Source organism: Polypterus senegalus, chromosome 10 (assembly GCF_016835505.1).
Source record: "Polypterus senegalus isolate Bchr_013 chromosome 10, ASM1683550v1, whole genome shotgun sequence".
Lineage (NCBI taxonomy): Eukaryota > Metazoa > Chordata > Cladistia > Polypteriformes > Polypteridae > Polypterus > Polypterus senegalus.
Window position 1 is genome coordinate 93,610,500 of NC_053163.1, and position 22,363 is coordinate 93,632,862.

General features: G+C 39.4%; 1 protein-coding gene and 1 long non-coding RNA gene across 2 annotated transcripts in view; one reads left to right on the forward strand and one right to left on the reverse strand.

The window, feature by feature from the left end:
* LOC120537337 overlaps nt 1-7,344 on the reverse strand; it is a 31,142-nt gene extending 23,798 nt beyond the window's left edge. The window contains exon 1 of the long non-coding RNA XR_005635301.1: nt 6,904-7,344. This is a non-coding gene — a long non-coding RNA (uncharacterized LOC120537337). The remainder of the gene's footprint in view (nt 1-6,903) is intronic.
* gpc4 (glypican 4) overlaps nt 4,748-22,363 on the forward strand; it is a 62,729-nt gene continuing 45,113 nt past the window's right edge. Inside the window, exon 1 of the mRNA XM_039766217.1 lies at nt 4,748-5,418. Within this exon, the coding sequence (XP_039622151.1) occupies nt 5,259-5,418 (160 nt within the window). The 5' untranslated portion in view covers nt 4,748-5,258. The remainder of the gene's footprint in view (nt 5,419-22,363) is intronic.

The following is a 22,363-nucleotide window of genomic DNA, read 5'->3' on the forward strand; positions in this document are numbered from 1 at the left end:
AACACCACAAAAGTGCAGCAATGATTAAATGAATCACCTTTTTGTATGGATGGTAAGCGAGACAACAAGCGCCACAGATACCAGCTCTTCTGTTTTCGCTCTGTTGGAATACGGGTTTTCTGTCCATGAAGGGTAATGAGATGTTATAATGTGCAGGATCCAATCAGGGAAGGGCCACGTAATAAGCACGGACCACTTGTGTTTTCAAAAACCTGTGTTTCCCCCCATCCACACTACAGTGCTGCTGGGGCTGTGTTTTCAGAAGTATACAGCTCTGGAGAACATTTTCAAGTCTCCTTTTTTGGGGGTTGAAATTGCCAGGGTAATGAAATCGAAAGGCAAAATTGGAAATTAATGTCTGTGTTTTTAAATGAGAATGTAATATTGCGGACCTGCCCTATAATACTGTATGTGTTTATTTCCAGCGGTGCAGTGCTTTTTGCTCCGGCCTCATGATTCCATAATCCAGGCTTCAAGCCCTGCATGCAGTCATCACTGCTTGTGTAGAGTCTGCGTGTTCTCCCCATATCTGCATGGAGCTTTCTTTGGGCACTTTAGTTTTTCTGCGCATGTTAACTGGAAATTGTAACTACGCTCCGTGTGTGTGCTTGTGTGTGTCGGAGTAAGTGGACTTGAAAATGTTATGCTGTGTTATGTTACAATTAGAGTAGAAACTAACATCTTCAACTACAGTACAATACAATACAATACAGTTTATTTTTGTATAGCCCCAAATCACACAGGAAGTGCTGCAATGGGCTTTAACAGGCCCTGCCTCTTGACAGCCCGCCATCTTTGACTCTCTAAGAAGACAAGGAAAAACTCCCAAAAAAAACCTTGTAGGGAAAAATGGAAGAAACCTTGGAAAAGGCAGTTCAAAGAGAGACGGCTAAAGAGAGAAATTGTGTTTCATATAAAAAATAGTTCTTTGTTTCTTTAATAATGATAATAACTAGAGCACTTTTTTTTTAAATCGGTTCAAACTTTAGACACATGAAAAAGTAGCCTAGCAGTGTATATGATGTTAGCTCCTTCTGCTTCTTTAAATGATGAGTGGCTGTTGTTATGAAAACACTGGTTGAATAGAACTTGAAACACTATATTAAACAAAATTAACTGGCCATTTTAAAACTTTTTCCTATGTACAGTACTTAAATGATTAAAGGAATTCAGTAAAAGAACTGCTATCCCTCTTTTATAATTGATGTTTGCATACCTCATTGGGTGACTAAATGATACATTTCACACTTAAAAGTGTCAAGCTGGAAAAAACAAGAAATAAAATCACATTCTAACACTTGAAAATAATCGTTATTATGAAACAAGTGACTGCAATGACAGACATACTGTATGTTTGACTTGATTTTAGAAATGGATTAACTTACCTTTACTTGTTACAAAAGTGATTTTTAAAGCAGCATTGGAAGACCCCTAGGAGTTTTTGAGAAGTATGGATTAGTTATACAGCAGAAATGATCTACTAAATTACCTTTTTTTCTTTGAGGGAATATTAACAAATGTCTTAAATTACACACCCAGTACACTGAATTAATCCTCAACTGTTAATGTTTAAATAAAACAAACAAAAGCCCTACAGGTCACTCTGACCCAGTTTTGAGCAGGGGTCCTGATAATGCTCTGTTCAAACAGGGAGTTCACAGATCTCAAAAGAAACCCCTGCTGCCCTCCTTCAGGGGGCTTCTAAAAGGATATGCTATAAATAGAAAGATGGGCAAATCATCTTGAACGTTTTTCAAAAAGTAATACATGAACAGTATAAATGGTATCAAAGTATGGAACCCATCTGTGTACTCCTTTTCAAGTTGTTTTAGACATATTGAGCTCAGAAAGATGTTTTATTCTCCTAAACCAAGTACAAAACAATACTAGTATTTGAACAACTAACATATTCTGATAGGATTATTTTAACTAAATCCAGACGACATCATTTTAGCATGTGTTTGTGAACATGTTTAAATGTATGAATCTGTATATCTGTGCAAACACATACAAGTCACAATTAACTTGTGCATGGATTTTCATATTAGACATGCAGTAGCTGCCATCTATGTCAGTCCATCTGTTTATATTCACTGCAGGTTCAAAGATACGGTTTTGGACAAATGTAAATTATACTGTATTAAAAAGACCTTCCTACAACGCACAGGAAAATGCATACATGATACATATATATATATATATATAGACCAGTGGTTCTCAACCTGTGGGGCAGGCCCCCCTAGGGCGCGAAATAACAAAAAGGGGGGTGCGAAGATGTGAAAAAAGAAAACAAGAATCAAAAATATGAAAAAAAAACATCTGTTGAAACCAAAACAAATTAACAAACTACATTCTGATACTAGAACAATAAATACAGAGTTAGATAAATGTCGATAAAAGTTAAGTAAGTATAATAAAATATGCATCTACATTTCAAAAGAATGTTAGGGGGCGCACGATTAAAACTGTTATGAAAACTCGGGTCGCAAATACTTAAAGGTTGAGAAACGGTGATATATATATATATACTTTGTATATATATATATATATATATATATATATATATATGGAAGATTTAAAGCCAATAATAAAAGTGCCAGAGAGCTGGCTGAATCCTGGTTATCAAATGAGAACGCCATCAACAGATACTTGGACATAAATCCAGCATATACAAACTTAAGAAGAACTTATTCATAATAAACAAGACTTTACTCCCAACAACCCCACCCCACCCCACACGGACCTAGCCACCCCCATCCCCTGTAAGGTATTGCTATATATTGCCTTTGATTCTTGTAAGTCTAAGCATTATCCTCTGATGAAGACCCCTGGTAGGTTGTAAGCTCAGGAATAAAACTACTTTATGATACATGATTCATTTTCTCCCTTTGTGGATCTCCAGCTGCTATATATATATATATATATATATATATAATAAAAAAATCCTGGGACGAGACGTGACTTTTTCAGAGAGATACTTTCACATCTCATGAGACTTTGTGCTAAGATATTTAACCAAGTCCAGGGTCGGAAATAAAAGACAAAGAGTAGATGACAAAGTAGAATATCATAAAGAATTCAGAAACATTGGCGAGATACACATGCAGAGCAGATTAGAGATAATGAAAGTACTAAAATTTGAAAGTCTCAATAAAACGAGAGTAAAGATGGCATTAGCGCAAACAAATAAAAATTATTGCTCGGCGAAATAATGAAACAGTGAAAAGAGATTGAATATACTGTTCAGATTTAAACTTAAAGTCGGAGACTTATAGATTGTATAATTCATGTTGCCATCAGGGAAAAGTAGTGTTTCTTCCCAATGAAGAGCCGTATCTGCGGGAATTAAAAGATTTGTTGTTTGGTGAAAGTGAAATCCACATATGTGACGGCAGAGATGTGAAGTAGCGCAGGCCTTGGTTGGCGAGCAATGCCCCCTAGTATATGTATATATGGCCTATATTCATCTCTTCTCAAAAAATATGGAAGGCAATATGGAGGTTGTGAACCTATGCAGACCACCTGGATTAGGACCCGAGTGCAACAGGTAACACTTCAGCACCACACTGAACCGTGTGAGGTTTTTTTTTTTTACAGTGGCTGGAGTGCCAATCCTGTCACCAACCCCCAAGTTTTCCCTGCAAGTTGGAGGACCTGCTTGCAGAGCTGGCTGCAGATTAACATCATACCCAGGACGGAGGAATGCAGGTTAAGGGTCTTGCTCAAGGGCCCAGTGGAGTAGAGTCACTCTGAGGGATTCAAACCAGCAACCTTCCAATTGCCAGCAAATGCTCAAGAAGCACCAACAAATGAGAAGCTGCCAAGGCCTTCCACATCACCACCTATTCTCTTTATATCTGAAAAGGCCTAAACTAATGATCACAGTTAATGTAAAAAACCATAAGAAGACAAGAAGACCTTACCAAAAAGGGCTTTTTGATTACAATTATTAAGGGAATAAACTATTCCATTATGGCTGGTTTTAATAACAAGTTTTGGGTTTATGCATCTTAGCTTGCCATATACTTCTTTGCAGGAGCTACATCCAGGTATACTGCATAAATATACATACAAACGTACAGGTTTATGCCTGGAAATACAATAGATGAGCACTGACATGGGAGAGTAGCCTGGCCATTTATATGAATAATTAGTTATACAAGAATCTTACAACATCCATCAGGTTCATAAGACAAAGTGACAACCGGTCAGGGGTGCATCATGGCAACAGCAGGACATTTGTACTCATAGTCATAATCATGATAATCAACATATTTATCAGCACTACAATCAATTGAATGAGTTTGAATGGGAAAAAAAATCAGTTTTTATGTATTTATTTATTTATTTACTCATTTTCTTTTATTGTTCCATGAAGGAAATTTGAAATGTAAAACCCGGCTTGCACTGTCCCACTGTAGTTGTACAAAAAAGGCTCCTTGCTTGAGTAAAGAGTAACATTCAAGTGTAACTGTGGTACAATATACATATTTTGCAGTATTGACCACCACTGACCTATTGTCTGTCACCTCCAAAAAGGAGCTCAGCCTTCGTGAGCCTTCCTGTTTGTTTATAATGGTCAGACTTTTACCCCTGAAGTGGCCTGTGCTGAGGGTCCCTGTGAAAGGCACTATGTAGCAGGCAGCTCCAGTGATTTCTTGGCGAGTGTGTGTGTGTCGCTATGCACAGGCGTGTGCGCCGCAGCCATGCCTTCAAAGCCCTCCCACATACTCCAGTCCGGGGAGGCGCCATGCCGTGCGAGGCCCCGTTCCTCATTGATTTCCAGGCCGGGTGTTGCGGAAGGCTGAGCCTTTGTCCCAGAGTCCCGATTCAAGTCGCGAGCGTGATTTCACTGGACTTGCTTGTCTGAAGCTACACTCACAGTCCCGGGATCAATTGGGACGCTCCAGCAGCACACAAGTTTGAGTTCTTCTGTCTTTATTCTTCATATTGTTTTAGCTTCATCCGGGCAAGCGCACGTCTTTTACTTTTTAAAGTAAAACATCGCTACTTGTTTTAGTAACTTTCAGTCAACTTAAAGAAAGATTCGCCTCCCGGCTTGTATTCAGTCTGTGTGAGAGCCAAGACGGAGCGTTCGCAGTCGGATTGTACCAAGGAAGGACATCGAGCCGAGTGGAGAACTTACGGCGGAGTCTCCGTCTGGGTAATGCGGACACCTCGGCTGGAGGGCAGGCACGCGAGGAAGCAGCTCCCCCCCGCATCTCGCCCCACGCGCCTCTAGAGAGCTCACCGACGGGATGGCCGCGTCCGACGCGCTGCCCCTGCTTTGCACTTTAGCCCTGACCGTGGCGGCGTTGGTGGGCGCAGAACTGAAGTCCAGGACCTGCTCGGAAGTCCGACTCGCCTACAGCTCCAAGGGCTTTAATCTGAACGACGTGCCGCACCAAGGAGTCAGCGGTAAGGCCGGCGCCTCTCGCCCCTACACACTCGCGCATTCCCCGGGCTGCTGGTATGCGCCGTGGCCCGGGGGTGGGTATCGCCCTGACAAAAGTTCACTTTTCCACTTGGGCGCCTGACAGCTTTGCAGACATAAACTTTTCACTGTTACAATTCAGTACCGGTAACTTATTAACGCGAGAAGGAGCGGTGGGCATCACGTAGGAAGTGGAAGGGGGGGTTCTGTCTGTGATTCAGGACATACACGTTTCTCGGACAGGAAATGTGCCTGTTAGTCCTTAACAAATGTAAATGCATTTAATGGAGGGTCCGATAGGAGTTAAGCGAATTGTGCAGGAAGCGTATAAAGGAATCTCCCGACAGAGCGACGCACTATTGGAATTGTCCGGGCTGATGAGAGCGAATCTAAAAGATAAAGAGTGTGAAGGAAATCTTTGAATACACCGAGGTTTAGACCGCAGAAAGAAGTAGCTCACACTAGGGAGATCAACAGGTCGCATCGCGTATCGAAAAAAAAACACAATGAGTACACGTGAGGGCATTTAAACGAGCCTGAAGTTTAACACCACTTGCTTGAAATGATTCTACGATTGATGAGACCACCTCTGTCTCGCAGAAAAAAAGTCGCTTCTTACAGTTTTGCTATGTCCATCTATGTTTAGGATTAGAAACCGTGCGGTGGTCTGACATCCACTTTAGTGTTGGTTTAGGTCTGCATGATTTTCAGCTCCTTATGACCCCTTTCCAGTTTATTGGTTTTAAAAGGAACTGGTTTGTTAAAAATCGTAATTTTTAAAGTAAGTTGCGCTGGTTTAAATTGTGGAATTACTCGGTGTGAGAACGCAGAGTGGGTCAGCGCCAATTTTTGAGTTATAGCGGCTTTCAAAGTGAAAAGCGAAACAATATACACTACTTAGAAGAAATTGCTTAGCTGTTTCTTGTTTCCAATTCCTTGTAAAGATATATCAGAATTATTTACATGGATATATTGTTTTTATTTTACAACCAGATATTGAGACAGGCTAAATTTCATTTTCCAGGTCACGCTTTGAATCGGAGATCGACGGAGGAATCTTCTGCTTTACAACTAAATCTGTTAGTCTCGTCATCGCCCAGCGCTTGGACCCCGAGTCTGGTTAATGGCCGGGGTGCCCGTAATCAGTAGTCCTCAGTGAACTCCCGTATTTGTTTTGCTGGTGTCCTCTCACAGATCAAATGCAGATGTGGAGTGACGACCGGTTTGTGCATGGGACAGTGGTAGATTCCCGTTACTCCGACATGTCATCAGGAAAACACGAAATTAAATGTAGGAAGTGGCTATAGCTGTTACTGGTTTGTTTTTTTTGGGCCCCTTCTTTAGGTGGCGTCCGCGCCTTGGTCTCGACCTGGGTCATACTTTATAAATGGGTAACCAATTACCAGTCCACAAGAATGAAGTAAAAAAAAAAACAAAAAAAAAACTACACAACACCCGTCGTACTATACCTTATTTATGCTTACATTGCCCATTCTTGCTGGAGCTTTTCATTTAACGCGTGTTAGTCAAAGCGCTCATTCAGTGTGCGGAGTGACGCGCGCGCGCCACTGTGAGAACAGAACAGAAGTCGCGCGCGTCCGACCCGCCATCCAACCGGCCTTCGCTTCTGTTTTTTTTGGCAGACCGTTGCATCTCTCATCTGCAATAACTGTGTTAACACAACAAACTGCCCATGCAGACCTACATTTGAATGTTGGCATTGTTTCGTCTCGTTGAAAAGTTTAGACAGAGTTTATGAAATACATCAGAAATCATGGAAAATCCAGGTTTTGGTTTGAAAAAGTGTATCCATTTTCAAATCCTTTTTTTCCAGTACATGTGGTGGTGAGGAAAAACAAACCTAAGGTGCAAAGCCAAACCATTTTAATACCAGACAAATCACATAGAACCTTAAGCAGTCAATCTGGACTTGCTAATAAATGCACCATGTGCTTCATTTTTTGGAATAAGGCTGGTAACTGAGCAGAATCCAGGTCTCCGATCTGCATAGTATTTTTATTTCTTTTCCTGAAAACCTAAAATATGTTTTATGGTTTGTATGATTTTCAGCTTGGTGTGATATCATTCATAGAATTTGAATTCAAAAGCCTTTCATTAGCCTTTTTTCTTTGTGGTTCTGCTTATTAAACTCCTATTGAAGTAAGTAGTTGACGTATGCACACCAACTGTGGGCTGGCTGCCCCCACTGTCTTGCTTCAGCAAGGCTGGATTACCTGCCTGGGGGTAGGAGCTTTTTATGCATCATTTCACAGTCTGCACACTCACTTTCAAAATTTCAGGAGACAGAAGAGGGGTGGTCAGTGTCCCTAAGTGGATAAATAAGGAAATTCTGATCATGCTGCACCATTGCTGCTCATGCCTCTCCAAGCGATTTAAACCTTTCTGTCTGTCTCTCACTCCCACTCTCCCCAATCGTGGCAATGCAAATATAATCGGTTGTACACAGATACTGGCTCCCTGCTCGGCCTCTTTTGTTTTTATTAAGTTGCTAGTCCCTCATTGTGGGGTCTCCAAATATTTACTGTCCCTCCTGATGTCAGGCACGTGCGTGCATGTCAGCCGTTGGACTTGTGTGCAGATGCTTGACATTTGTAGTTACTGTTTGCTCATGTTTGGAGGGCCCAAAAAGAATATGAAAAATCTGCAAGTTCAGGGAAAGAACACTGAGCAGTCAAGAGAAGCGAGTCTTGTATTTTGTGTACATGAAAAGTAATCTGAATAAAGGTGCAGGGCCATCTTCCATTTGAATGCCTGCCTCTGTAGCACCTCATTTTAAATATAATTGCTCTTAATGGGTAGGATGATCAGCCTGCAGTGAAAAGTGAGTTTTCTAGCTATATGATAATGACTGCAATTGGTCTTTTGGATGGGCCTCTCAAAGGCAGACAAAGGAAGGCAGTCTTCGAAAGTGAATTGCTTTACAGGATTGCCCCTGGCACTGAGATGAATTGGGTTCAGGGCACCCTACAGGAAGCAATTGGCCAGGTTCAAGCAGCCACTTGCTAGATTGAGCCCTTTAGGGAATGTTTCCATGTTTTTGGAAAGCTGGTAGTAGCAAGTGCAAATAAGACTGTAGGTTGATCAATGGTACTTGGCTATAGTCATCGAGAGTTCCTTAAGAATTGCTGTTTTTGATGCAGTTTTACACACAAATATGGGGAGTATAACCAGTTTTTCCACAAATGGTGAACTATAGTAATTTACATCTGATTGTGTATGATCTACCATTGTTTTGGTGGCCAGCAAAATGTTTAGTGTCGTGTGAGGGTTAGGATAAGTTTTTCTCTTAATTGTTTTTCATTGCATGTCCAGCTCCTACTGTTGCCTTAACGATTATCTCCAGAGCAGACCTTTTTTGCCACACTGCAACTAGTCTGATAAGCACAAGGGCATAGCTTCAGAACTTTAATTTACTTCAAGCATTCATGGTAAATACCGAAGAAAAGGCAAACATATATGCAGTTTATTATGTCCAGTAAATAAGAGCAAGTTTGGTGATGACTTCATATGGTTTAAGGATTAAATTGTGACCGATTTACCACATAAAAGCATGTTTAAGGCAAAAGGAGAAATGTAACAAATGGGTGAGAAGACTGGACAAAAAGGTGCCACAGAAAACAGAAGGGTGATGAGATAGGAAGGAAAGAATGAAGAAATGAGCTGTCCATCCAGGTGATTTTAAAAGGACATCCCTGCACTTTTGGGGTGGAGTCCATAATGACATCTCCAGTAATCTACCATTGTGTAATGGGAGAAAATGTCACTGCTGAAGCCATTCTCCTTCTGCTATTTTGCTTTCGAGTAAACTGTTTATCTATTGTGTGATTTTGGCTTCCTAAAGTAGAAATGTCTCACATTCTTGCCCCCACCCCCTCTTTTTTTTTCCAGGCAGTGGCTTTATTCCCCTGTCTGAATGACCCAGTGCTCTGCATTCTCCCCTGAACAATAGTAGAGACCCTCTTGAGCTGCATTCCTGGGTGGACCACCAAGAACCATACTCGGGGAGTGCTTTCCCGCTCCATGTGCAACAATAACCTTGAGCCATGACAGAATGTTTCAGCAATGTGTTCGTGGAATGAGCATTCACTGGGAGGCCAGAATGCAGAAGTGCATGCAAAAACAAGCATTGCGACACTGTTGCCTTATTAATATGTCGTTTATTTTCGGTTGGCCCAGAAGAAAACACATATGGCTTGGGGACCTCTTCATTTAGTGCTAAAAGCGTAGTTCAGTAGCTAGTCATTGGTTACTTTGTGAAAGTCTTCCATAAAACTAACCAAAACAACTGCTGTGCTGTTACATTGGTATGTAGTGTAGCCTTGCTTTTGCCTTGAATAATTTGAACTTGGTTTTCCTTGATTCTCTTAAGTAAGCTAGAAATTTAATTACATTTTCAGTTCTAGCGGATGAAAATGTTGCAAAAACACAGTTGTTTATAAAACATGCATTTGTTTTAAAGGCTTAGCACTGTCTATTGTTGTGTTTATGGATGGAATAAAACTGTTTGGTTACAACTTAGAATCGGCTGTTTCGGAAAAGATAAGGAAACTTGGTGTCTTCAGCCATATGTAAGGAAGACCATGTTGGAGACACGACTGAGCTGCTCAGTGGCATTGGCAAAGCAAATCCAGCAGCATACTTCCAGTCAGGTTTTGAACAAGGGATCACGAAATTTAGTAGCCACTCTGCCTTCCTATAAGAAATAAGTGGATGAGCCGAATGGAATTACTAACCCAATGAAGATTTGTGGGATAAGATCTTAATGAAATAATAAACGCCACACAAACGAACAGTCACCTAGCTGCCCCACAACTTCCAAAGCTCTGCTTCGTTCTTTTTGCCCCCATATTAATACTGCTCCCCAGTCTCCTGCCTTTACAACAGCCTGTTTTGTGCAGGCGCCTGATTGTGATTATGTAAATCATGGGTAGCTTTCTGTCTCTCTTTGACTTTTTTCCTCGTACTTACCCTGAATACACAGGAAGGCAGACTCTAAACATGCTCTTCGGTTCAGTATACCTGTTGTATATACATTTGTTTTAGATACTATTTACTGATTTCAGTTCTTTGTAATTGCCTTTTAAATGTTTTCTTCTTTTGCCTACATTAATTTGTTTACACCAGGCAGGAATACTTGCACTTAATACTTTTTTTTTTTTTTAAAAAAAAGAAGAGGACAAATCTAATTGAGGGAAACATTTTCTAGCTAGATATTTTGTTAGACGTGAACGGGAGAGAGCTAAGTTCCGTTTATCAAGGAGCTGCAGTTTGTCTCCACAAGCAGAGAGTATTAAGTAAGCAGGGATTCGGGAGAACACAGAAATGTTTTGTTTGTTAGTGCCATTTAGGTTTATAGACAAAAACCTAATGAAGCCATCTTTTCCTGTGGAAGGTCTTTGCAGTTTCTGTAAAAAAGAAAGTGACTAGCCCTCATTTGATCTGCATTATAACGTTTTCAATCTGCCACTGTCTTAGTGCTGTGGTGCATGCAGCCAGATGCCTCAAGTACAGGCCCCATACACCAGTGTGTTCTCTTGGGAGCCTTCTGAGTAACCAGTTTTCACGTGACTGTGGATTGGTGAGCAGCATTGTCAGCAGCCAAAGCCAGAGGGGCTTGAACGTGAGCCCAGTTTGGTCTCTGAAGCGATGTGCACACTGCCCGGCCGTCTTGCTTTGCTCCATGCCAGAGTGTCGGATTACTCCATGACCTAAACTACAGATCTTACTTTGAAGCATTGTATTTTCAACAATATGAGAGCAATCTGATTGATGGCAGCTTTTCCTTCAGCCGGTGCATTTATCAGGGTATCCTGAGACTTGGTTGATTCAACTGTCAAGTCTCTGTTCCCACGCTGTTAAGGCTTTCCAGGCAGAATACGTCACACACAGGAGATGGCATTAACATTTACTTATCAGAGTGGTGTTAATCTAGTAAAATATGTGGATGATCTACTTTTTCGGCTGGTTGGTCTCGAGCACGTTAGGATGCCCCTTTGAAACACTGTTTGTTGTGACTTGTATGGAACTGATAAATCATGATAAGCCACATGTATATAGGTGTTGACTGTCACAGGAGGATGAGACTTGGGATCCTTTAACCTTTTGAGGGAGAATTTTGGTATAGAAAAGGTTCAGGCTTTGACCATTCGGCAGTTTGTAGAGTTGTTAATGGAACATTTGCCTGTGCAGCAGTGAAAATGGTTTGTTTGGGTGGTAATTTACATTTTCACATTACCTTGGGAAATAATTGTAGTGCAAATTACGAAGGGAAAGGATTTTAAAAAAAAACAAAAAACTGTAACCTACTATTCTTGAGGAAATACTCGTCCAGATTTTGATATACTGAAAGGGAAATGGAATTCATTTTGGATTTATGCAGGGGATGACAAATTGTGAATGCAGAAGGAAATCTCCTGGGACAGTCGCTTTGTAAATCTGGTAGTCCAGGTACCCTGTCTAGTAGCCTAGCTTTATATACGGAGTGGAGGGTTACCTAAAGCTTTTTGCAGCCATATGTATTTGTAAAGATTTGTTGTACCTGAATGATTAGCACTCTTCTACCACAGTATAAACACAATTGCCATCTTGAGAGAGAATATTTTAGTAAATAGATGGTTTTTCAAAGGATTATGTCATGATGTATACACACATTTTATCAAAAATGAACTGAAATACTGCATTAATATTCTCAAATGTTTAATGTAGACCCTGCCAATTAGTTTCTCTGTCAAAAACCTCTTCGGTTTGACTGTCGGGGTTATTCTTAGGTGCGGTATATCCATTACAGTGTCCTACGCCTTCAGTTGACCACAGCTAGCAATCTGTGTTTATAGTTGCATTTCATTTTGTCACGCTTAGACAATTAAGTGTTTTGACATGTTGTTATTAAAGATGAGATTTAGGTCTGAAAAAGCATGTTCACACTCTGCAGTCTTTGGGCGAATGGTGAGGAGCATTTTCACAACCGTCAGTGTATCTGTTAGGAGCCCAGAGTACATATTGGTTAACGGTGAGCATCACATTTTGTTAAGATTTCTCTTGTGTGCTTTCTCTGACTAACTGCAAGATCTGTTTGTAATGAAGTCCTGTCGTCTGATCTCAATAATGTCCATTTATTAAGGACGAACACTTGAAAATTTGTGATTGAAGCATTTTGAAGAGTGTTCAAGCCATCGCATGTAATCAGCAAACTGCTGCATATTTTAGGTCATTTTTTCCAGCGGTAGTAAGTCACGAAATGTCTCAGCAATGCATCAGCATTTGTTAGAATTTGCAGGCTGACAAGTACAGTAAACAGTTATTGTGCTTTGTCACCTTTTTAATCCTAATATTAGTTTTGCCTAATTTGCCTGATTTCTGGATGCTCTCTGCGTACAGTACGGATCAATCTCTGATTTGGTTCTTCCCTTCTTTCAGTCATGGCTACTTTGCGAAATCTGGTGAAAGTGTTCTTCCAGTGTGGAGGCATTTAAAATTATTACTTGTATGAAAAATAAACCAAACACTTTAAACACGCTTCAAACTGAGGCATGGGTTTATTGCTGGCCTACAGTACGTTTTGCTGCTGCTCCTTGTTGCATTTAGCAGGCTGCTTCTATAGGTTCACATATATGTCATCATTTATCTCTTATCAAGTGTAATTTCTCTTAAACAACAAATTGTTCTTAAAAACTAATTGGAAAGCTAATTTTGAAACTTGCTTCATAGACAGCTTTTTCTAGTACAGACCACAGAAAGAGCCTTAAGATTACTTCTGCATTATTTGTCATAAGTCAGTGTATAAGCTATGGTAGTAGATGCAAATGAACAAGCATGGGCTAAAAGCAGTTATGAACTAATACAGGTATGGGCTTTATTAAAATATAACTCAAGACTACTGCATGGTTAGAAAAACAATTGAACCTTCAGCACTCCTCCTCCAAGGTTTTAACACCCCAGGAACGTCATGTACACCAGTATTTAATAATTCTGACCAAAAAAAATAAGTAGTGGAATAGCTTGCCTTGTCTTCTCCTCTTTTTTTCCTAATGAATCCATGCCAAAGTATACACTCATTATGACCTTATTAATACTGCTGTGAAGAGTGAAAGGGCACAATTAACTTTTGCCATTCTTGCCCTCATTGCCCCAGTTGCTTTACAAGTATCATCATTGGTTCTCTCTCTTGCTTTATAGACTTGTTGACTAGACTTCACTGTATTGCTCACTAGTGGGCGCGTCCATGTCAGATGCACTATGAGCAGCTGCCCTTAAAAGTGATCCCCAAGTTAAGGTTGTAAATGAAGTATTGATTCTTTTGTTTTTATCAAATTGTTTGTAATTAGGAAAATATTGCATGAACCAAAGATCCAAAACATTTAGTAGTCTGCTGAGCTTTGTGAGTCTGTAGTTTGCCTGTCAAAAACTGGTTGTCCTGGGCATTCAGACTCCCGATTTGTCCACTTCTGATATAGGTCTACTTCATCTTGCCCAAGAATGTTGTTTAAGAGTTGTACAGTATTTATTATCCTAATACACATTTAGGTTTATTTGGTTACTCAGTTACTAATACTTGAATCCATCGTTTCCTGTTTTTAATAAAACAAAACAGAGTTAATGGCTATGTAGATTGAGGGCCATTTCCAGCAGCATCAGAAGCAAGGCTAGAAGCAACTTTGGGTGGAGCAGCACTCCACTGCATAGCACACTTGCTGACACACCCACCTTCTCTCATAGCAGCCCAATTTATTCACCAGTCGACATAATCTACATGTGTCTGAGTGGTGTGCAGAAACCCAGAATAACTGGAGAAACATGTAAAAAACATCAAGCGAACATTCTAATTTGTTTTGTTAGTACAGTCAGTGGCAAATGTCAGACTAGATAATTAACATGCAGACCACACTAACAGTCATGGTCCTTTTAAGATCAGGAAAATTTGTCAGTTCAAAAAAAGGAAGCATTTGTGAAGGCCTGTTTTTTTTCTTATTACACCAGTGCAATTTTTTCACCCTTTTTTTTAATGTGTGAAAATAGGAAAATGCCAGATATCTGTGGATCATTATGGGCTGAAGTAAGTTAAACGTTTTTTTGCATGAGTGCGGTAATTCCCTGCCCAAGCATGTCTGCCACTACAACACGCAAGTCGATCATTTAAGAAGAAATGGACTTTGGTGAGAGCGTACTTTGTGTACCACTCAACTCGATATGAGTTGTCAATCAGAATGTGTGGTTAACCTATGTGTTAGTTATAGTTACATCGTGCAGAGCTGCTGGTTGTGTGAGCCATTAAGACTTTTCGGTGTAATATTAGTTGAGAGTGTGGTCACAGATTTTGAGTTACAGTTTTCATGTCTTTAGCTGCAGATTATAGAACACCTCTGAACATAAATCATTTTTTCACTATTTTCTGTTCATACCTGTATTAGCAGTAACTGATTTTGTGTTTAAAACTGTGGGTAGAAATAGATTTGTGATTTGTTAGCAAAGTTACTGAGTCATTTCCAGTACTTTGCAGCCGAGAATTAACTAAGTAATTTAGTTATGCCCACTTTACTGGTATTTTCTTTATACAGTAAGTGAACTCGATCTGGTACTGTACACTCTCTAAATGGTTCCAGAGACTGTAATGCCATATTTCTGCTAACAGCAGGCGCAGCTACCAAACGATTGGCCTAGCCTCCGGTGTTTCTTCCATTATGAGCTGAAATACTAAAGGATGCATTAGTTCCATTGTGTCAGTGTTAAATGTAAGTGATGGTGATGTGCTTGCTTGCTCACTGGAAGGCAGAGAGGGTAGTACTGTTGTGGTAGTTAACATTTTTTTTAATTCTTTTTATCCTGTTTTATCTATTTTTTTTCTTAACAATATTTTATTCCGCAGTAATGTCTGTTTTTACTTGGCATATTTGCTTGCCAATATACTTTCCTTGTCAAAGAATGAAGTTTCATTGAACAAAAGTGAATGTTTAAAATTGACCTTCTAAACAGCTTCATCTGGTCTAATTATCTGCATGAAGACCTAATCTAAGGCTAATTAGTGGTCACAGCGTCCCCATGGTCTACTTGAGCATGTTCACATTGTTTCTCATTCCCTGTGTGGAATAGAAATGAAGAGAAATTTCACAGAAAAGCGATTGTGGAAGAAAAAATGGGAACCAGGTTTAATCTGTCTTCTATCCCCCTTCCCCTGGCGACATTGCCGAAGTGGCATAGATGTGCCAAGACCTTGAGAATGTGTACAGCTCAAGCCACTGTGTCTGTTTTGCGCACTGGTCAGATCTTTAATATTTATATATTCTTTATTTTCTTGAGGGTCTGTAAAAGTTTTCATTTCTCACTGTGGACAAATAATCCATCTATCTAGTATATTTGTCTGACTTACAACATCAGCACACGGTGCAGTGCTTATTAATGTTTTTTTTTAATTAGACAACATAACTCAAGGTTACAGACATTGAGACTTTTTTGGTAAAAGCCCATGTGATATTACAGTGTTTCTCCAAAAACCACCACAAATCTAACCATATTTTTACACGCTCCTTGTTTTTGTTTCAACTTTGATTTCTAGGGATAGTATTTGTTAGTTAATTAAAAATAACACTGCTGTCTTCATATCTACTATTGTAGCAAGCCACTTGACTTAACAGTTCGTTATCTGTCTATAAGCATGAATATTTATCTAAAATAAAATAAACTGCTCACTTGAAAATTTTTTAATTATTGACTAAATGTTGTCACAGGAGTAGCTGAGTGTGTGGTACAGTGCTTTAGTAAAATAAGTAATGAAAGGTGCATTACCTTATAATTTTGTTTTATTACTAGCCATAGAACTTTGAACTGTGATGTGTTCTTGTTGAAATGGTAGATGGCCACTCTTCTGTTCTGATCATTTTTTAACACTGGCCACCCATACTGTGCCCATGCACCAGAATTGGTTTCATATTCTGTTAATGTTTATATTAAGCTCTTGTATAATACAGACTAGCGTGGTTTCATACAGTATATTGGGCTTTCTTGGGTAATACGATGTGTTGCATGTTGATTGAATACAAGGTGATAATTTCATTGTACTTTGTTCATGTGACACTTCTATTACTATATGTTTGATTCCCTGTATTGTAACGAACAAGCTGTGCAAGTAGATGGTGGTATGTTGCAATATGAAGTATTAATACAGAGGAACAAAATGCTGGACAGCAAGCCTGAAATGCTATTCCCTTTAATTCCTAAACACATTAGTATAAACTGAAGTAATATCAGTTGTGGTCCTAGATGCACAAACGTCATTGCATTATGCCTTATAAAGTATCTGACTACTGATTTAATATCCTACAGTGGTCCACTCTCCTTATAGTCACTGGAATGTAGCCTAATGGGCGAAGGATTGTAGTTTTAACCATAAATTTGCCAGCAGAGTTCCTGTGTATGAGCCACTGTGCAACCTTAAGTAATACACTTACTCTCCCTGTGCTTCAGTTGTAAAATATCTGTAAACAATTGAACAGAAGTACCTTGCAGAGCCTTATGAAGGTTTTCACTATCAAAGCTTGTTCTTTTAAAGGAAGCTACTTTTTTGCAGATGATTGGGGCCTGCCTTTTTTCAGTTGTCCAACTTATAAAGTGCAAGTTGAATTTTTTAATGGTATTATGATGGTTAGATCAGTTAGGGACCCGTTAAAAGTAACGGTATTTTGCAGTGTAGTAGGTGAAGTTCTGGGGTGTTAAAACCTTGAAGGTTGAGTGCTGAGGGTTAAATTTGTTTTTCTAACCATGCAGCAGTCTTATATTTTATTAAAGCCCATACCTGTATTAGTTCATAACTGCTTTAAAAGAAGTTACCAATTTTTTTTTCTTATTGATGTACTGTTACTTCACCATAAACTGCAACATTTGGTGGGCTAATCAACTTTGTTCCATAAGGTTTGAGTCCTTTTCCACTCACTGGGGGAAAAATTGGATATCTCTGAGCAGGTAGGCCCCTTTCTTTGTTTACCATTGCAAATTCCTTACTAAAGAGAAGGCGTGTGAAGCAGTAATGAAAATGAAATTGGCATGTCAATGAAGTAGGAATGGTGGTGATTAATTTCATGTGAGAACCGAAATTTCTCAACTTGCACAAAGGAAAGGACTGTTCTTTAACTTGAAATTTCCAGACGCAAGTTTGACTCCCTTCTTGTCCTCGTTTTCTTTTTCCACTGCTACCTTCTCTCACACACAGCACTGCTTCCACCAAACAAATACTATACAGCAAGCTGTTTCATGTTTTAATTAAAAAAAAAAAAAAAATCTCTGAGTGTTTGATGTTTACAAATTCTTTCCCTAAAGAGCCCCAGGATTTGTCTCCAGGGAGGGAAGCTTTGGCACCCGGACATTTTATTTAGATTAAATGTAAAACAAAATGAGCTCTGTTATGAGATCTCCCTTTAAAAACACTGTACGTAAACTACATGAAATGCATTGTTCTATGGTAATAAGCGGCTTGCAGTTTTGTATTATGAGGCAGTAATTTGATCCTCGTGTTTTAGGTTACTGCTCAGTGTTGTTCGGACCCCTGCTATTCTCCTGCCCAGGTAACATTTCACATTCACGTTGTGCTTCTTTATGGTACCCAGGACTCGGTCAGTCACACAAGGTTTTCTCTTTGGGGCAGGTTTTTTATATTTTAAATTAATAGGCCATACAGACGTGATGTTTTATTAATATCCTCTTACTTGTGAAGTAATTGCATTCAAATGAGTTCCTGTACTGAGGGCATCTTGGCACCTCAAACTAACATTGCTTGGGCAAGGGTTTCACTTAACTCCTTGAGAAGTCTGTGATGGGTTTAAGGATTCCGACCATTACTGCGAACAGTGCAAAAGTTAAAACTAAACCATACTGTATTGCTAACTGGTCATACACATTTTTAAGCATTTTTGTCCCTGCAAGATACTCCATCTTTATATCTTAACTCACAAATAGCAGTGAGAAGCATTTCCAATGGATTGTCTTTTCATTCTGTTTTCAACAGGACATGTACAATTGTCTCAATTGTTTCTAGCAGCTAACACATCTCCAGCCATCCAAATTGATGTGTTTACTTTGAAGTAAGTGTGTGAATGTATAATTAAATGTATATGAATTGTGTTATGTTGTCTAATGAGATTGATTGAAGCCAATAAAGGACCATAACTGTGATGTACTGGCAGACCTCGGAAAAGATGCTTTCACAGATATAAAGACTGCTCAAGCAATAAGACACACTGTTGCAATAAAACTCTGTTTTCTCAGTCTTGCTAATTTCACTACTGACCTTGTTTGTGTGCTTATGTGTGTGTTTGCACCTACCACCATGAACACTCTATGCTTCATTTTAACATGGTTGAGGTCTGAGGCGTAATAAGTCCTAAGAAACATTTGAACAGGTTAGGTCTGTGTTATGAAGGGAAAAATACATTGGCATGAAAGAGATGTCTGTGAAGATTGGTATCCGCCAGAACTATTGCTAAATAATTGAATGTGTTATGTGCAAACTTCTTGGGTACTATTCCAATTTGATGCACAAAGGTAAACTCTTGTGTATGAGTATGATAAGAGACTCAAGTATTTTTAAAGTAATCTCTCAAAATCCTTGGCAGATATGCCCTTCCTATTTCATGAGATGTTTAATTTTGTTTGTGTCTTTTTTTTTTTTTTAACTGTCAGTTTTAATGCTCACCTGCTATGAAGTTTTCAGAGTTACCAAATTGTCAAGTAGAAATAGCCAAAGTTAAGTAAAAACCTACCCAAAACCTGCAACCTCCTTCAACTCTGTTTTTGCAAGCTGTCATGAGGTTGGTGCTCCCCTTCACAATATTTGCATGGAAAGAGGTGTTATTTCAGTGGTAATTGTGAGGTGGAGGTGAGAATAAGGAAAGTATTATGCTAAACTCAAAACATGTGCTTTTTTTTCCACCAAGTGTTTTGCAATGTGTATTAAACATTTATGTCTTATAACGAAAAAAACTAACAAAACAAAGGATTTTCGAAACTAGTATGAAGTCCAATTTTCTTCCCCTCTTAAAAGGTTCAAAAATATCTCCAGTAGGTATTGAACCAGTCCATATGGCAACATTTGTAGTGACAAGTCTGATTATAAGCTAATAGTCTGGGGAGAACCCATTATCCATCTTCAGTGTTTGGGAGTTTCTATCTGTCAGTGTGTACTGGCTTGAATCTGTCTGCATTGCTCTTACCACGTAGGATGCGTCATTCTCTTTTCTTATTCATCTCTTCCTCACTTCAAACGCTGCTTCCAACATTCTACATGCTTTCATGTCAACTACCTGTGCTGTCTTGCCTGACTCTCCACAAAATGTCGTTGAGGCTCTTTGACTAGAGTCGAGAGTGGTTCACACTACATGCACCAACGTGCTTTCTTTGCTAAAGAGATTCTTGGCCTTTTTTCCCCGCCTTCTTTCTGCTGTAGAATGGCAAACTTTATCCCTAAATCTGTCATTATTCTTGGAAGCATAGCAATTTTACAAAGAATATGTTCCCTTCTGAGAGCTTGTTCGTTCCTTTAAAAGAAACAAAGCAGCAGATTGTTTGGCTGTATATTTAACATTCACTTTTTGTGTATGCATCTATATGCTATTGCTGATTTTCCTAATCTTTGAGAGCTGTGAAAAGGTAGGACTAGCAGAGTTAAAACTGTAGGGATGAACCTCTACAGGAAGTGCAGTGATCAGTCCAGGGAAGCATCCCCTGCATTGCTGGTGTGGTGATCTTTGCATTCTGCAAGTCCCTTTACCAAGATCTCCAGTGCTTAGAGGGCTTCTTTGGTAGAGTGAGAAGTGATGGATGGCAATAAGGCTGTTGCTAATTGAATGGACTCTAGATGGGTAGCTAGCAGGTAACTGAATTTCCACATTTAAAGTCATTAAATGTATTCCATACCTTGTGAAAAATACTCTGCATTGCATGCTTGACAATTCTGTACCACTGAAAGGCCTCAATAGCTATAGAACTATATTCCAGTTCAAACTCAGTGTATCGCTAGCTTATAAAATCAAGTAGGCAAGTATGCACTTATTGTCAGAATTTTCTTTTCCCTTGAAATTTATCGAGAATTTTTTAAAAATCCATATAGGCCTCTTCACCGATTCAGTTTATTTTCATGGAAGGCGCTATTTTTCTGGCCACTTCATGATTCTCAATTCTGGAAAAGCACCCACAAAAAAGAAAGAAAAAAAAAAAGGGAATTTGAATAAAAGTTGTGCCAGTGGATGCTGGTGATACCAGTACACTAAGGCAAAGTTTAGTTCAAAATGTACATTTGCTAGCTGAGCTCCTTGCATTTCGCAGTGGGAATGCCTTCAGTGAGTTCTGCGTTGTGTGGGAAAAAAGCTAGCTCAGCATGCCTCAGATGCAGCCTTCTGCTCTCAAGAGTTTTTCTTGGCCATCATATTTTGCAGAATGCATGTCTGCTGCCAGTGTAAATAGCCATTACATTCCTGTTACTGGGCCGTCTCCTTATTACCTATTGTCTTAATTATAATAATTGTGTTGGGGCGATAATGGTTGTCCAAGACTCGCAGTAATCTGGTTGGGGGTTTGGTGGAAACAAACATCACGTGTGAAGTGCCAAGTAGGATTCCTCTGCCCCAATGTGCTAAAGCATGGCTTGAAATCTGCAACTGCTTTTATCAGCTACTGAGCAGGCTGTAGTGATCATGGCAACCTCCCTAAGCTTTGAGTGTAGTAAGTTACAACACAACATCCTTTTTTTAAATCTTTGAATGGCTGGATGGTGCAGCTTGACAACTTGCCATTATAGCAAAGCAGAGAGCTGAAACTCGTTCTAAGACTTCTTTTTAGTATAATTTGTGAAGGCCTTTTGACAGCAGAAATTATTTGTTTTATTTCTTAGAAATATAGTGCATTTAAATATAGCCAAGATAACTTCTCATTTTTAACCTTTTTTTTTTTGGTATTTAGAGATTTGTGCAATTTACTGTATTCAATAATGAGAGCTGTAGCACCTTCCTTCAGTGCTGTGTGCCAGAAACCACTTGATCATCACTGTTGCGAGTACTTGCTGCTAAATAATCCTGAAAATGACATCACACATCTTCATCATTATAAACCTAGTACCCATAATGCTCTTATTTAATTAGCTTTTTGTTTTATCCTGTCTTGGATGGCTTGGTGATACCCCTCACAATTATAAGAGCCTTCATTTCAATCATGGCCTAGTTTCTCTATGAATGGACTTTGCACCTTCTCCCCGTTTCTGCAAGTGCATCCTAGCTTATTTTCAGTATTCCAGAGATGTGCATGATCGGTCAGCTGGCATGTTTAGGTTATCTATATACAGTAGAAACAAGTGCGGAGGTGTGTATGAGTGTGCCCTAAGACACACTGGCAGGACAGGTTCAGATTCCCCATGACAATCATTTGGAATACACAGGTTCATACATGGCCTCTCTTTCACCATTTATATCATGCTGTGCAGTACTGTAGTATCATTCCTTATTTTAACTACCATGATAGTTAAGAAGAAGCAATGATGAGCTGAGCACATCCATAGGCGGTCAGTGTAAACTATCCTGCTTGTTAAAAAGTCTATCATTGACCAGAACAAGATATATGGTTGAGGTAGTTTATTTTACACACTACCTTTTATGTTGCATTTTTTTGTAACTCATTGTATCATATTGTATACAATACATGCATATGCAGACAACCCAGTTACTTTATCCAGTTTGTTCCAAAGAACTGGTCACAACAGAAACAACGTAATGTGGTGTCACAGGACATGTGTGCATGCACTCACGCTCTGCCTGTCAGTCAAACTAACTACAAATCTTTTGACTGATGTAGGAAACTAGAGAGATTAAAGAAAAAAAAAATCACATAGAGAAGAGAACATGCTGGCTGCTCAATGGTTACACCCCACTTAGGAGA